Source organism: Somniosus microcephalus, chromosome 5 (assembly GCF_052327205.1).
Source record: "Somniosus microcephalus isolate GS21.2 chromosome 5, FLI_Smic_1.0, whole genome shotgun sequence".
Lineage (NCBI taxonomy): Eukaryota > Metazoa > Chordata > Chondrichthyes > Squaliformes > Somniosidae > Somniosus > Somniosus microcephalus.
Window position 1 is genome coordinate 12241613 of NC_140991.1, and position 17653 is coordinate 12259265.

A 17653-nucleotide genomic window follows, 5' to 3' on the forward strand; every position below is an offset into this window, starting at 1 on the left:
TCCCATCCTTACCCCCTCCCTTGTCACTCCATCCCATCCTTACCCCCTCCCTTGTCACTCCATCCCATCCTTACCCCCTCCCTGTCACTCCATCCCATCCTTACCGCCCCTCCCTTGTCACTCTATCCCATCCTTACCCCTCCCTTGTCACTCCATCCCATCTTTACCCCCTCCCTGTCACTCCATCCCATCCTTACCCCACTCCCTGTCACTCCATCCCATCCTTACCCCCTCCCTTGTCACTCTGCTCCATCCTTACCCCCTCCCTGTCACTCTCTCCCATCCTTACCCCTCCCTTGTCACTCTATCCCTTCCTTACCCCCTCCCTGTCACTCCATCCCATCCTTACCCACTCCCTGTCACTCCATCCCATCCTTACCCCCTCCCTGTCACTCCATCCCATCCTTACCCCACTCCCTGTCACTCTGCCCCATCTTTACCCCCTCCCTTGTCACTCCGTCTCATCCTTACCCACTCCCTGTCACTCTATCCCATCCTTACCCCTCCCTTCACTCCGTCCCATCCTTACCGCCCCTCCCTTGTCACTCCATCCCATCCTTACCCCCTCCCTTGTCACTCCATCCCATCCTTATCCCCTCCCTTGTCACTCCATCCCATCCTTACCCCCTCCCTTGTCACTCCATCCCATCCTTACCCCCTCCCTGTCACTCCATCCCATCCTTACCCCCTCCCTTGTCACTCCATCCCATCCTTATCCCCTCCCTGTCACTCCATCCCATTCTTACCCCCTCCCTTGTCACTCCAACCCATCCTTACCCCCTCCCTTGTCACTCCATCCCATCGTTACCCCCTCGTCACTCTTTCCTATCCTTATCCGCTCCCTGTCACTCCATCCCATCCTTACCGCCCCTCCCTTGTCACTCCATCCCATCCTTACCCCCTCCCTTGTCACTCCATCCCATCCTTACCCCCTCCCATGTGACTCCGTCCCATCGTTACCCCCTCCCTGTCACTCAATCTCATCCTTACCCCTCCCTGTCACTCAATCCCATCCTTACCCTCTCCCTGTCAATCCATCCCATCCTTACCGCCCCTCCCTTGTCACTCCATCCCATCCTTACCCCCTCCCTGTCACTCTATCCCATCCTTACCCCCTCCCTGTCACTCCATCCCATCCTTACCCCCTCCCTTGTCACTCCATCCCATCCTTACCACCTCCCTTGTCACTCCATCCCATCTTTACCTCCTCCCTGTCACTCCATCCCGTCCTTACCCCACTCCGTCACTCCATCCCATCCTTACCCCCTCCCTTGTCACTCTGCTCCATCCTTACCCCCTCACTGTCACTCTATCCCATCCTTACCACCTCCCTGTCACTCCATCCCATCCTTACCCACTCCCTGTCACTCCATCCCATCCTTACCCCCTCCCTGTCACTCCATCCAATGCTTACCCCCTCCCTTGTCACTCTATCCCATCCTTACCACCTCCCTGTCACTCCATCCCATCCTTACCCACTCCCTGTCACTCCATCCCATCCTTACCCACTCCCTGTCACTCCATCCCATCCTTACCCACTCCCTGTCACTCCATCCCATCCTTACCCCCTCCCTGTCACTCCATCCCATCCTTACCCCACTCCCTGTCACTCTGCCCCATCCTTACCCCCTCCCTTGTCACTCCATCCCATCCTTACCCCCTCCCTGTCACTCCATCGCATCCTTACCCCCTCCCTTGTCACTCCATCCCATCCTTACCCCCTCCCTTGTCACTGTACCTCATCCTAACCCCCTCCCTTGTCACTCTATCCCATCCTTACCCCCTCCCTTGTCACTCCGTCCCATCCTTACCCCTCCCTTGTCACTCCATCCCATCCTTACCCCCTCCCTTGTCACTCTACCCCATCCTTACCCCCTCCCTTGTCACTCCATCCCATCCTTACCCCCTCCCTTGTCACTCCGTCCCATCCTTACCCCCTCCCTTGTCACTCCATCCCATCCTTACCCCCTTCCTTCACTCTGCTCCATCTTTACCCCCTCCCTTGTCACTACATCCCATCCTTACCCCCTCCCTTGTCACTCTACCCCATCCTTACCCCCTCCCATGTCACTCTATCCCATCCTTACCCCCTCCCATGTCACTCCGTCCCATCCTTACCCCCTCCCTTGTCACTCTACCCCATCCTTACCCCCTCCCATGTCACTCTATCCCATCCTTACCCCCTCCCATGTCACTCTATCCCATCCTTAGCCCCTCCCTTGTCACTCCGCCCCATCCTTACCCCCTCCCTTGTCACTCCGTCCCATCCTTACCCCCTCCCTTGTCACTCCGTCCCATCCTTACCCCCGTGACCATCTGCCTGTTGAGTTTCTGGGTTTTTGCCAATTAACCCTTTCACTCCTTAGTTCCAAAAGATTCGACTTGACCCGTATTGGTAACAGTGATTATCTTTTATTCAGTGTAAGTGAGACTTGATACATTACAGCATCTGAGCAGTAGTTAACAAGGCGAACATGAGTTACATTACCAGTTATGCAATGGATAGAAGACGCGATCTCCACGAATCCACCCCCGTCGGCCCTGGCCTCTAGTCTCACTCGTCCGCCCGGTGTGACACATGTGGGTCCTCTGCCAACCTGATCCCTCCCCAGCCCGTCTGGTGGATGTTCACAAGCTCTTTGCCGAATGCCCCTACAACCTATGTGTATGAGAGACGCCTTCTTATATCCTTACTCTCATTCAAAACCAATGGAGTCCTCCTGAACCAGTCACTGGCCTACACCCTGACGTAAGAAAACTACTAGGCACTTGGTCTAAGCGTTAAACAAAGCTTTAATCAACTGTTTTACAACATGGAGGTCTAGTTGTGTCCTTCACTAGTTCCTGTTAAGAATGTCCTGCGCAAGCTGGGCCCGTGCCCGAGTATTTATACTCTCCCTGGACAGCGCCACCCACAGGCCGCTCAGTATTATTTCATAAGTCTTTCTTTCATGAATGACTGATTCATGTCAGACCCCAAATCCAACATCCAATCATAAAGATGCCATGTTTGTAGCACCTTGCTTTTACACAGGTTCTAGGCTTATGACACCCTTACATCATCTATTTTTGACCATCAAGACTCAGCTGGGGTACTTATGGCAATACAAATGGAACATGTCTCCATCGTGTCCTGGCTGCGAGAGGCCTATGTTTTTGACATTCCAACACTGTGGCAGCTACCCCTGACCTTGCTGCGCAGGCTAGCTGCCCTCTATTTGACCATGGCAATCCTCGTCCTCACCCCAGGCTGTCTGGTTACAGCTTACTCACAGACTTTTCATTATAATCAAAAGGGTTACACGTCACATTAACATCAGGTTATCATTGCATACAATTGAAGATTACAGACTTCTACATTCAATTCTTACGCACGATTATAAATCCCTTACTGATGATTATATATTAATGGTTATGATATCAAAACAATTATTCTAAAAATCAACTAACCATAACAATCTTGCCTCTTATTTCAGACCCTGGAATTCCACTAGTCCCTCGAGCTCTGTTCCCACAGACAAGCTGCCTGTTTTGTTCTGCTAGGAAAGCATCTTTAATTTGACCGAGCAAGGCCCAATTATACCTTGTTTTCTTGCGTTTTAAATCTAATCGGGTCTGCTCAGGGCATATTACAACAGAGTTTACAAGTATGAGTGCAGCAATAACATAATGAAATCTTTAAACTATAATCAATAATTGTGTCAATAGTGTCCCTCTGCCACATGCCTATTCCCCTCCCCATCACTCGGCCCCATCCTTACCCCCTCACTCCTCACTCATCCTTACCCCTTCACTCCTCACTCCTCCTTACCTCCTCACTCCTCCTTACCCCCTCACTCCTCACTCATCCTTACCCCCTCACTCCTCACTCCTCCTTACCCCTTCACTCCTCACTCCTCCTTACCCCCTCATTCCTCCTTACCCCCTCACTCATCCTTACCCCCTCACTCCTCACTCATTTACTCACTCCTCACTCCTCCTTACCCCTTCACTCCTCACTCCTCCTTACCCCCTCATTCCTCCTTACCCCCTCACTCCTCACTCATCCTTACCCCCTCACTCCTCACTCATCCTTACCCCCTCACTCCTCACTCATTCACTCACTCCTCGTTCTTCACCCTTTCACCCCTTGCTCTTCTCTTCCTGTCCTGTTCGAGGATCCACTCTGTCACACAGAGGCCAAAAAAGCAAGTGGTCTGCTCTCAATGCAAATGGTTAGCAGGAAATTCCTTAAAGTACAGGAAACTTTTTTTTTATCCGGGACGGACGGGACCGACGTGGTGCCGGTTCATCAAAAATTCCGGATAACCAAACGCTATAGTAAAAGATACGGAGCGGAGAGCTCCGTATAAAGCAACAAACCCTGTTGCTTAACAGCTTCAAAACAATGGCCACAAGTTGCAAGCGTCTCTGTAGCTTAGCAACAGCTGCAGCCACACCCTTGCACAGCAACAAATGGAGGAAGGCAAGTAATAAAAGTTACCTGAACCTACTCCTGAATTTTGCCGATTAACTGAGATTTCCAGTTATTTAGGTGCCGGTAAATCGAAAGTTTCCTGTATTTTCATATTTCTAATACTTATAATGTTAATAAAATGTTAGAATTGAAGGCATTGGCTTCCATTTAAGAGTTAGGTCCAAATATCCCTCAAAGGTGGTTGGGTGACATGAGAGGTCTAAAGTGTATAAGGAACTCTGCAGGGAGGGTCACATGGAGAGTGTATATTTATAAACTGTATGAATAGAACCGCGTTTATGTGTTCAACCATAAATGTATTTTGATGCTTTGGCAACATAAGATGTACCTTATCATGCCAATAAAGCGATTTGAATTGTGAATTGTGAATTGTGTAGTTTTATTTGTGTTAGACAGGGAGAGTATTGGGCAGTATGATGGGAGACACCGGTTCAGTGCAGCAGAGGACACAGCCTGGGCTTGAACGGGGGTAAATTCAAAACTAATTAGCGGAAACATTATTTCAGTGAGTGAGTAGTCCATCTGTGGACCAGGTTCCCTAAGTAGATGATGGAAACTGATCGTATTGAATAATTCAAATGCAAATTAGATAGATTTCTTTCAGGAAATAACATTTTGGGATGCAGTATATGAGTAATTTCAGACATAATGTGGTAAGTGTAACATGCATGCAAGGGACAGGTGACTTGGACCTATGGCTCCCAAAATTCTCCACCATTGTTCCTCATTTTCAAATCCCTATCTCTGTAACCACCACCAGCCATACAACCCTCCAAGATCTCTGCGCTCCTCCAATTCTGACCTCTTGCGCATTCCTGATTTTAATCACTTCACCATTGGCAGCCATGCCTTCTGTTGCCTAGGCCCTAAGCTCTGGAATTCCCTCCCTAAACCTCTCCGCCTCTTTACCTCTCTTTCTTCCTTTAAGACGCTTCTTAAAACCTCTCACCTGTCCTAATATCTCCTTATGTGGTTCGGTGTCAAATTTTGTTTGATAATCGCTCCCGTGAAGCACCTTGGGACGTTTTGCTGCATTAAAGGTGCTAGCTAAATGCACGTTTTTGTTGTTTTCCTCACTGCACATCTGGGTCTGTTGTAGGCCGATTGAGATTGATTGGTCAATAACTCCATTATCAGTGTACCATGAGACTACCAGGATGGTAGAAGCCAAACTATGGACCTTGGTCGTTTGTCATCTATGTTGAATCTGGTACAAATTTGCTCCTTGGCATCTGTTATAGGCCTTGAGATCAAAGCAAGGAACTCTGATTCAATTAGAAGGACAGTAGAATCATGCAGCATTGTCATGAGGGCTTCTAACCATCCACCCATGAAGTGGTTTGATAGAGGACAGCTAAGTTTAGCAGGAAGCAGACAGAATGATTTGCTGATACTGGCAACAACTGCTTACTTATCCAGTGTTCTGGAGAGGGTAATTTATTGGATTTAGTCCTTAGCAGGGATCCTGAGATGATATCTGATCTCCTTGTGAAGGAGCATCAGGGAGATATTGAACATAGAAACATAGAACAATAGGAGCAGGAGTCGGCCATTCGGCCCTTCGAGCCTGCTCCCCCATTCAGTATGATCATGGCTGATCCTCTATCTCAATACCATATTCCCGCTCTCTCCCCATACCCCTTGTAGCCTTTTGTGTCTAGAAATCTATCTATCTCCTTCTTAAATATATTCAGTGACTTGGCCGCCACAGCTTTCTGTGGTAGAGAATTCCACAGGTTCACCACCCTCTGAGTGAAGAAATTTCTCTTCATCTCAGTCCTAAATGTCCTACCCCGTATCCTGAGACTGTAACCCCTCATTCTTGACCCACCAGCCAGGGGAAACATTCAGTCTGTCTAGCCCTGTCAGAATTTTATATGTTTCAATGAGATCACCTCTCATTCTTCTAAACTCTAGTGAATACAGGCCTAGTCGACCCAATCTCTCCTCATACGACAGTCCTGTCATCCCAGGAATCAGTCTGGTGTACCTTCGCTGCACTCCCTCTATGGCAAGTATATCCCTTCTTAGGTAAGGAGACCAAAACTGCACACAGTACTCCAGGTGTGGTCTCACCAAGACCCTGTATAACTGTAGTAAGACATCCTTGCTCCTGTACTCAAATCCTCTTGCAATGAAGGCCAACATACCATTTGCCTTCCTAACTGCTTGCTGCACCTGCATGTTTGCTTTCAGTGACTGGTGTACAAGGACACCCAGGTCCCTTTGTACATCAGCATTTCCCAATGTATCACCATTTAAATACTCTGCCTTTCTGTTTTTCCTACCGAAGTGGATAACTTCACATTTATCCACGTTATACTGCATCTGCCATGTATTTGCCCACTCACTCAACTTGTCTAAATCGCCTTGAAGCCTCTTTGCATCCTCTTCACAACTCACAATCCCACCTACTTTCGTGTCGTCAGCAAACTTGGAAATATTACATTTGGTTCCCTCATCCAAATCATTGATATATATTGTGAATAGCTGGGGCCCAAGCATTGATTCCTGCGGTACCCCACTAGTCACCGCCTGCCACCCCAAAAAAGACCCATTTATTCATACACTCTGTTTCCTGTCTGTTAACCAATTTTCAATCCATGCCAGTATATTACCCCCAATCCCATGTGCTTTAATTTTGTACACCAACCTCTTATATGGGGCTTTATCAAAGGCCTTCTGAAAATCCAAATACACCACATCCACTGGTTCTCCCTTATCTATTCTACCAGTTACATCCTCAAAAAACTCCAGTAGGTTTGTCAAACACGATTTCCATTTCATAAATCCATGTTGACTTTGTCTAATCCTGTTGATATTTTCTAAGTGTCCTGTTATCACATCCTTTATAATAGACTCTAGCATTTTCCCTACTACTGATGTTAGACTAACCGGTCTGTAGTTCCTGTTTTCTCTCTCCCTTTTTTAAATAGTGGGGTTACATTTACCACCCTCCAATCTGCAGGAACTGCTCCATAATCTATAAAATTTTGGAAGATGACAACCAATGCATCCACTATTTCCATGGCTACCTCTTTTAGTACTCTGGGATGCAGATTATCAGGTCCTGGGGATTTATCAGCTTTCAGTCCCATTAATTTCTCCAGCACTATTTTTTTATTAAACTAATTTCCTTTAATTCCTCCTTCTCACTAGACCCTTGGTTCCTTAGAATTTCTGGAAAGTTACTTGTGTCCTCTTCCGTGAAGACAGAACCAAAGTATTTATTGAATTGCTCTGCCATTTCCTTGTTCACCATTATAAATTCTCCCGTTTCTGACTGTAAGGGACCAACATTTGTCTTCACTAATCTTTTTCTTTTTACATACTTGTAGAAGCTTTGGGTTTCAGTTGGTGAGGCAAATTAATGCTGCTGATAATTTTATGTTAGCAGCGGATTTCAGGAGTGTAACTCTCTAACCAGTGAGAAGGTGTATTGAGATTTGCTGTCAGGCAAAGATAACTGATAATGAAGAAGAATGGAACTTATTTAATCCATGCCGATGGACATGTATGTCTTTTGGATAACAAGGAGGATTCATGGCAAAGTGAAGCCTAAATGGCTAAACAGGGTGGTTGTAAAGAAATTAACCTAAAAAGGTATTTCACTGGGTAGAAAAGGACCATGTCAGGACAGCAGGGAGAATGATCAAAACAGCTGAGGATAAAGAATTGCATTTCTATAGCGCCTTTCATGACCTCTGACCATCCCAAAGCACTTTACAGCCAATGAAGTACTTTTGAAGTGTAGTCACTGCTGTAATGTAGGAAATATAGCGGCACACAGCAAGGTCCCACAAACAGCGATGAAATAATGACCAGATAATCTGTTCCAGTGATATTGGTTGAGGAATAAATGTTGGCCAGGGTGCTGGGGAGAACTCCCCTACTCTTCTTCGAAATAATGCCATGGGATCTTTTGCCTCATTGACCAAGCTTTTTGTCACCTGTCCTAATATCTCCTTATGTGGCTCAGCGTCAAATCTTGTTTGATAATCACTCCTGTGAAGCGCCTTGGGACATTAAAGGCGCTATATAAATGCAAATTGTTGTTGTTGGTGAAGACTGTTTGGATATCTAGATAAACTGCATGAATAGGACTGGTATTATCCACTACTCAGTTTAATCAGGTTATTGGGGTCCGAGGTCATGTTGGGAATCACTAATAATCCCTGAACACTGTAAGTGATCACAAATCACAATCCTTGAGGGCCAGAAATTGGGGTCCCCACGGGTGAGTGCGCGCTGGGTACTCACGCGTAGGCCCAACGAAAGTGCCGGTTTCGTGCATGCACTGCGCATGCGCGGGAAACCGGAACTTCCGTTCCCTTAAAGGAAGGGGTTCACAGGTCGAACGCGTGCGCCGGAGAGGCAGCGCGTACGCCTGGAACTTCTGGGTTTTTTGCAGCTTTCTCCGGGAGGGTAAGTCTCCAGGAGCTACGCTTGTAAAAAGCAGTCGCAAGGCCTGCTTTTAACAAGGTAAGTGGTGAATTAAGTTAAATTAAAACATTTTTTCCACAGGTTTATTATTTTTAAATACTTTAAAGAAAGGTAAGTTTATTTTTAGCCCCGTTAGAAAATGTAATTAATTTTTTCAAAAATTTAAATTATTGTTTAAAATAGTTATTTTATGTAATTTATAGTTATTTTAAAAATGTGATTTTTTAAAAATGTATTTGAAGTTTTAGTGGTGTTTTGGGGCTGAATTGTATTCATAGATTTGACAGCTCTTCCTGTCAAATCTATGAATACAGATTCCCTGCTACCATTGGCTCTCCATGGCCCACGTGATCCCAGGGGACGCTTTGAACTACCTGCGCCCCTGGGATACGCAAACACTGCGCGCCGGCAGTTGGAGCAGGCCCAGGATCGGAATCCCACGCGGGCCCACAGCTCAACGGCCGGCGCGCTAGGTAAGTGCAGGTCGGAGGCTTGCACCCGCGGGAAGCCCCCAACCCGAATTTCTGGACCCATATGATATAACTTCACTACAAGCTAAGTTTTGATTTATTTCCCTTCGTAAGTAGAATTCCTGGTTTTCACCCAGGCAGCCTGTGTTCGACTCCCAGTATGAGACTCAAACCTTTAGCCGTGGGTGGCGCTCTCGCCGCTGAGTCAGAAGGTCATAAGTTCAAGTCCCACTCCAGGGACTTGAGCACATAAATCTAGGCTGACACTCCAGTGCAGTACTGAGGGAGTGCTGCACTGTCAGAGGTGTCGTCTTTCGGAAGAGACGTTAAACCGAGGCCCTGACTGCTCTGTCAGGTGGACGTAAAAGATCTCAGGTGAACAACAACAACAACTGACATTTATATAGCACCTTTAATGTAGTAAAACTTCCCAAAGAGCTTCACAGGAGCATTATCAAATAAAATTTGACACCGAGCCATATAAGGACAAATTAGGGCAGGTGACCAAAAGCTTGGTCAGAGGTAGGTTTTAAGGAGGGTCTTAAAAGGAGGAGAGAGGTAGAGAGGCGGAGAGGTTTAGGGAGGGAATTCCAGAGCTTAGGGCCCAGGCAACAGAAGGCACGGCCACCAATGGTTGCGCGATTGAAATTGAGGCTGCTCAAGAGGGCAGAATTAGAGGAGTGCAGAGATCTCGGGGGGGGGGGGTTGTAGGGCTGGAGGAGATTACAGAGATAAGGAGGGGCGAGGCCATGGAGGGATTTGAAAAGAAGGATGAGAATTTTAAAATCGAGGCGTTGCTTAACCAGGAGTCAATGTAGGTCAGTGAGCACAGGGGTGATGGGTGAACGGGACTTGGTGCGAGTTAGGACACGGGCAGCAGAGTTTTGGGTGAGCTTAAGTTTATGGAGGGTGGGAGATGGGAGTCCGTTCAGGAGAGCGTTGGAATAGTCAAGTCTAGAGGTAACAAAGAGGTGGATGAGGGTTTCTGTAGCAGATGAGTTGAGGCGGGGACAGAGTCGGGTGATGTTCTGGAGGTGGAAATAGGAGGTCTTAGTGATGGTGCAGATATGTGGTTAGAAGCTCCTCTCGGGGTCAAATGCGACGCCAATGTTGCGGACAGTTTGGTTCAACCTCAGACAGTTGCCAGGAAGTCGGTGGCTAGGGAACAGAGTTTGTGGCAGGGACCGAAGACAATGGCTTCAGTCTTCCCAATACTTCAATGCTATTTTGAAGAAGAGCAGGGAGGTTCTCGCCGGTGTCCTGGCCAATATTTATCCCTCAACCAGCATCACTAAAACAGATAATCTGGTTATTATCTCATTGCAGTTTGTGGGAGCTTGCTGTGCACAAATTGGCTGACTCATCTCTCTCTTTGTTTTCACCTCCCACGGCAGATTGAAGGTGGAGTGGCAGGTTAATGGTGCGCGTGGTTACACCATAATGGAATGGGGTGGTCTTAACAGCCTTTTCCTGGCATTTTCACATGTTTCTCCAATAGGGAAGGGGGAGGGAGGGAGGAAGGAAGGGAGGAAAGAAGGAAGGAAGGAAGAAAGGAAGGAAGGGAAGGAATTCAGCAGGAGTCACGAGATAGTGCTCAGGTATTGGGAACCTAACCCAAAGTGTAGCCAGTCCTGCAGCAAAAACGCACTTAAAGTAAACCGACATTAAAGGGTTAAGCGGCTGTACTGTACAGGCAGTTTTATAAATTGACCAATCATAAGAAATTGACCAAGCTTCATATCCCAGCATGCCTCGAGGAACCAACGGGACTTTTAAATGAACTTTTAAAACAAGCTGTGAGCTGAACGGAATGCAGGAGGAAATTATTCACACAGAGACACAGACACGATTGATTGACTTTATGAATACGCTAACCAAGGAAATAGCTGGAATAATCGGACCACACAATGGCATGTGTTTGCTTAAATTTAACTGACTGTCCTGTCCATTGAGCTCCTGTGGTCAGGCTGTTAACAAGACTTACAAATCAACACGACAGGTAACAACCCTGGTTCCACCGAGTCTGGATCGGTTCCCTCATCCTTTGGAGATATTAGTATCAAAATTGTTGCTGGAGTAAAACCCATTTGCCAACCTTTCAGAATGCTGATAAACCCCGAACTTCTCCCCATCAAAACACCTTTGTGTGATACCGGACTATTCACTGACCTAGGACGGAGAAGTGATCAAATCAAGCACTCTATACATTTGCAGAAACAGACAAGATGAAGATGGTACAATCAATTGTCACGGGTATGATCTTTGTATTATAAAAAGGGTGCGTTTAAGGATAAACTTTGGCAACTTGCAAGGGAACTGTGGACAGATTTGATCACCCATACAGATAGAAATGCCCCAATGGCGGCAGTTCCGAGTCCTACCGTAGTGTAAAATACCGGCACCGGACCGTATCTAACTGGACCGGGGCTCCATTGGCAGCTGTCACTCAAAAAACTAAACGGCAGCAAATTTCCAGCCGTGCTCCCTTGGAGCGAGTGAAGGAACTCCATCACCCTGACTGGCGCCCTGACTGATGCAGCATGGGCAAGATGTTCCGCCATTGAGAGAAGGAACAGAAACAAAAAGCTGGAAAAAGATGGTATCTAAAAAGGAGCAACAACAAAAAAAAGCAACACAGAAGAAATTTGAAATAAAAACAAGAGAAAGAATTTCTAACAAAGAACTAAAAGCTTCAGCATGCCCTCTTGCCCCTGACTTTCCATGCCGGGGCTAAAAGGGTTAAATTATGAGGACCAGATGCACAGGCTAGGTTTGTATTCCCTCGCGTATAGAAGATTAAAGGGTGATCTAATTGAAGTATTTACGATGATCAAAATATTTGCTAGGGTAGATAGAAACTGTTTCCTCTGGTGGGGGGAGTCCAGAACAAGGGGGCATCACCTTAACATTAGAGCCAGGCCGTTCAGGGGTGATGTCAGGAAGCACTTCTTCACACAAAGGGTAGTGGAAATCTGGAACTCTCGCCCCCAAAATTCTGCTGAGGCTGGAGGGTCAACTGAAAATGTCAAGACTGAGATTGATATTTTTGTTGGGTATTGAGGGATACGGAACCAAGGCGGGTAAATGGAGTCAAGATACAGATACAGATCAGCCATGATCTAACTGAATGGCGGAACAGGTTCGAGGGGCTGAATGAACGCCTCTTGTTCCTGTCACGCAGGCTGCAATTTTAACTGTTGTGCTGGACTCCCATTTTAGGGGCTTTGGAGATTTCCATAATTCTATGAAAGGTGTGCTCATTAGGGGCAGTTAGAATGGGCCCCAGCATCATAGGGCTACAAAAAATCCAAGGCATAACTCATTAAAGGCTCATTTCGGGAACATGTTCACCTCTTAGAAGAACTCAGGAAAGGGACATGTCTTTCGCCCGAATGAACCCTCTGTTTTTTCACAGATTAATCCCACCATCCCGTCTCTTTCCAGAAACTCATTGAATTCTCTCACCACCCTCTCGTTTATACGGGCCCCGGGTGAGGTGATCCACATCGCTTCCAACCATTGGGTGGAAAGTTCCCTCCCTCCTCCAAGAGTTTGAACTGGCGTCCCCTGGGAGATTTGAAACCCTCACCATAGGGCAACGTAATGAGAGAAGGACCAAGGTCCACCTGGGTCGCCTTCTGCCACCCTGGTAGTTGCATGATACGATGAGAGTGGAGTCGCTGAATGATCATGGCAATCAGTTATGCTGCAGCAGACCCAGACCCAGACACGAAGCGAGGAAATGGCCGTGTCTCTGGGGCATTCGCTGATCTCCTGCCCCCCGAAGTTATGGCGGGATACCGGGAGAACCACCCCCCCCACCCAGGGAAATTCTACTGCTACCGAGGGACGGCGAGTCTGGTCGGGAGGCTGAAGCTCAGCCACAGTTACTTGAGACAGAAGCTTCAGCAGACATCAGCGCCGTCGTCTCCCGTGGTACTCGCACCGGGTTGTATTTTTTTTGTCTCCAGTCCATCACTATCCTTTTGTTTATAATCGCCCGTCGCCCAAATGCCTCCTTCCGCTGGCGGGCGCCGGTCACAGAGGGCACTTGGTGTTGCACGGGTCACCGGAGCGGAACAGGCCGTAGACGCTGACCAGGGGGAACATGGTGAGTGCACCTAACATGGAGCCCAGCTGCACCACCGCTCCGCACAGGACGAGGGCGCAGTGGCCTTCGTCGCGCAGGATTATACCGATCATCACCTTCACGTACGAGAGCATCCCAACAAACAGGATCCACGACAGGACCTGACAGGGAGAGAGAAAGAGACACTAGTTAGACCTTCAGTGTGTTACGATGTCAGCAGTGGCTCAGTGGGCAGCACTCTCGCCTCTGAGTCAGCAGGTCGTGGGTTCAAGCCCCACTCTCGACACTTGATCATTCCAGGGAGGGAGTGCTGCACTGTCAGAGGGGCAGTACTGGGGGAGTGCTGCACTGTTGAAGGGGCAGTACTGAGGGAGTGCTGCACAGTCGGAGGGTCAGTACTGAGGGAGCGCTGCACTGTCGCAGGGTCAGTACTGAGGGAGCGTGGCACCGTCGGAGGGGCAGTACAGAAGGAGCGCCACACTGTCGGAGGGGCAGTACTGAGGGAGTGCTGCACTGTCGCAGGGTGAGTACTGAGGGAGTGCAGCACTGTCGGAGGGTCAGTACTGAGGGATTGCTGCACTGTCGAAGGGTGAGTACTGAGGGAGCGCTGCACTGTTGCAGGGGCAGTACTGAGGGAGCGCTGCACTGTCGCGGGGGCAGTACTGAGGGAGTGCTGCACTGTCGGAGGGTGAGTACTAAGGGAGCGCTGCATTGTCGGAGGGGCAGTACTAAGGGAGCGCTGCATTGTCGGAGGGGCAGTACTGAGGGAGCGCTGCACTGTCGGAGGGTCAGTATTGAGGGAATGCTGCACTGTCGGAGGGCCAGTACTGAGGGAGTGCTGCACTGCCGCAGGGTCAGTACTGAGGGAGCGCGGCACTGTCGGAGGGGCAATACAGAGGGAGCACAGTACTGAGGGAGTGCTGCACTGTCGGAGGGGCAATACAGAGGGAGCGCGGCACTGTCGGAGGGGCAGTACTGAGGGAGCGCTGCACTGTCGCAGGGTCAGTACTGAGGGAGCGCGGCACTGTCGGAGGGGCAGTACTGAGGGAGTGCTGCACTGTCGCAGGGTGAGTACTGAGGGAGTGCAGCACTGTTGGAGGGTCAGTACTGAGGGATTGCTGCACTGTCGAAGGGTGAGTACTGAGGGAGCGCTGCACTGTTGCAGGGGCAGTACTGAGGGAGTGCTGCACTGTCGGAATGTGAGTACTGAGGGAGCGCTGCACTGTCGCAGGGGCAGAACTGAGGGAGTGCTGCACAGTCGGAGGGTGAGTACTGAGGGAGCGCTGCACTGTCGGAGGGGCAGTACTGAGGGAGCGCTGCACTGTGGGAGAGTCAGTACTGAGGGAGCGCTGCACTGTCGGAGGGTCAGTACTGAGGGAGCGCTGCACTGTCGGAGGGGCAGTACTGAAGGAGCTCTGCACTGTCGGAGGGGCCGTACTGAGGGAGCGCTGCACTGTCGGAGGGGCAGTACTGAGGGAGCGCTGCACTGTCGGAGGGGCAGTACTGAGGGAGTGCTGCACTGTCGGAGGGGCAGTACTGAAGGAGCACTGCACTGTCGGAGGGGCAGTACTGAGGGAGCGCTGCACTGTCGGAGGGGCAGTACTGAGGGAGCGCTGCACTGTCGGAGGGGCAGTACTGAGGGAGCGCTGCACTGTAGGAGGGGCAGTACTGAGGGAGCGCTGCACTGTCAGAGGGGCAGTACTGAGGGAGCGCTGCACTGTCGGAGGGGCAGTACTGAGGGAGTGCTGCACTGTCGGAGGGGCAGTACTGAGGGAGTGCTGCACTGTCGGAGGGGCAGTACTGAGGGAGCGCTGCACTGTCGGAGGGGCAGTACTGAGCGAGTGCTGCACTGTCAGAGGGGCAGTACTGAGGGAGTGCTGCACTGTCGGAGGGGCCGTCTTTCAGATCAGACGTTAAACCAAGGCCCCATCTGCATTCTCAGGTCGGTGTAAAAGATCCCATGGCACTATTTTCCTACATTACAACAATGACTGCACTTGAAAAAGTGCTTCATTGGCTGTGAAAGACGCTATATAAATGCAAGTCTTTCTTACTATTTCGAGGAAGAGCAGGGAAGTTCTCCCCGGTGTCCTGGGGCCAATATTTATCCCTCAACAAACATCACTAAAACAGATTATCCGGTCATTATCACGTTGCTGTTTGTGGGAGCTTGCTGTGCGGAAATTGGTTGCCGCGTTTCTGACCTTACAACAGTGACTACACTTCAAAACTACTTCTATGGCTGAAAAGCGCTGTGGGACATCCTGGGGTCATGAAACGGGCTACAGAAATGCAAGTTCTCTCTGTGCTGCGCTGGAACTCTGTAATGAGCTTGTCCCGAGCTGGTCAATTGCACTGCTCACCCAGCCAGACCCAGGAAGGCCTTGGTTTCAGTCCCCCTCCTATTGGGAGTTACCTAACCACAGCTGGGTAGCGGTTGAGATACCATCGCGCTCCTGGGCTAGGCAAGGTGGGGGAAAGATAGTCAGGGCTCCCCCCACAACCCCTCAACGGCCAATCACCATCCAGTGACCCCTTGCTGGACGTGTCCGAGTGCAAACAACCCAATCAGGTCAGGATCCGACCCAGCGGCAATGGCGGCCCCTCCACAGTCAAATAGCGGGCTGGCGCACGTACTAGGCTCACCCCCACCCACCCCCTGGGACACAAGGTACCAAAGAATGCCGGGCACCGGTCCGCTCGGATGCTTGCCGGGTAGCTGGGCTCCCGAGTGCGGTCTGAAGATCAAGACCACCTCAAGCAGCCTCTCTGAAAAGTAAGCTGCTCCGAGTCGAGCCGCAGAGAGAGGAGATCCCAAGGGGAGACTCCAGGTTAGGAAACTGGAACTTTAATAAAAAATATTGCCCTGGCTGTAGGTTTAGCTGCTTTCTTTATTCATTCTTGGGATGTGGGCATCGCTAATGTCCTTTTTGGGCCTATTTCTGACTCCAGACCCACTCCAACGTGGTTGACTATTAACTGACCTCTGAAGTGACCTACAAGCCACTCAGTTATATCAAAACCGACTGCAGAGAAGGCCCACCGCCACGTTCTCAGGGCGACTAGAGGACGGGCAATAAACACCGGCCTTGCCAGCGACGCCCACATCCCGAGAGTGAGTGATCAAAAATATCAGGTGCCTCCGCTCTAAGAACTGTCTCAGAGTCCCCCTGGGAGGCTCTGCTCATCGGTGAGGGTTAGAGTTGAAGAGGAGTTTAAATAAAGCTCTTCCCTCTACATACAGTACATGTTTGGGACTGTGGTATTTCCCCAGCAGGTTTCACCCTGTGACAGGATCCAGCAGGTTTCTGTACAGAGTAAATCTCTGAGTGAGCGCTGTTAGGGGGGGGGGGGTGTCATGTGGTATACCACCCAATCTTGGCATGTCAGTTGTGACTCAGTGGGCAGCACCCTCGCCTCTGAGTCAGACGGTCGAGAGTTCGAGTCCCACTCCAGGGACTTGAGCACATAATCCAGGCTGACACTCCCAGGGCAATGCTGAGGGAGTGCTGCACTGTCGGAGGTGCCGTCTTTCGGATGAGACGTTAAACCGAGGCCCCGTCTGCGCGCTCAGGTGGACGTAAAAGATCCCCTGGCACTATTTCAGAGAACGGCAGAGGTTCTCCCCAGTGTCCTGGCCAATATTTATCACTCAACCAATTCTAAAAAACAGATTTTCTGGTCATTATCACGTTGCTGTTTGTGGGAGCTTGCTGTGCGCAAATTGGCTGCCACGTTTCCCCACATTACAACAGTGACTCCACTTCAAAAAGTACTTCATTGGCTGTAAAGCACTTTGGGATGTCCTGAGGTCATAAAAAAGGCGCTATAGAAAGGCAAGTTATTTCTTTTCTTTATAGAGACAAATTTCAGATTTGAGGAGGTGCAGAATTTCAAAATCGTAAAATGAACTCACGATGAAGGCCTTGCCAGCCTGGGACTGGACCAGCCAGGGGCAGGGGCTCAGGGCAGCCATGCTCATGATGTAGGACCCCAGGCCGGTGCCAGCAAGCGTCAGGAACCCCATCAGCCTCAGCGACCTGGAAGGGACAAGGTAGAATGTTCACGCGAGCCAGCAAGACCGTCACGGCACTTGAACCAAAAACCATGTCTGGGAGATGCCACCAAAGACTGAACGCCATAGACAAGAGGGCACCGCCACTTGGCTCCCGA

At 49.6% G+C, this 17653-nt stretch overlaps 1 protein-coding gene across 3 annotated transcripts in view; it reads right to left on the bottom strand.

The window, feature by feature from the left end:
• Window positions 1-2396: 2396 nt before the first annotated feature.
• The window catches only part of LOC147116890 (riboflavin transporter 2-like), a 53835-nt gene continuing 38578 nt past the window's right edge, over window positions 2397-17653 (bottom strand). For all 3 annotated transcript variants that reach the window (XM_085987328.1, XM_085987327.1, XM_085987326.1), the window contains 2 exons: window positions 17397-17520; window positions 2397-13641 (listed from right to left, as the gene is read on the bottom strand). In XM_085987328.1, coding sequence (XP_085843454.1) covers window positions 13429-13641; window positions 17397-17520 — 337 coding nt within the window. In that variant the 3' untranslated portion in view covers window positions 2397-13428. The remainder of the gene's footprint in view (window positions 13642-17396; window positions 17521-17653) is intronic.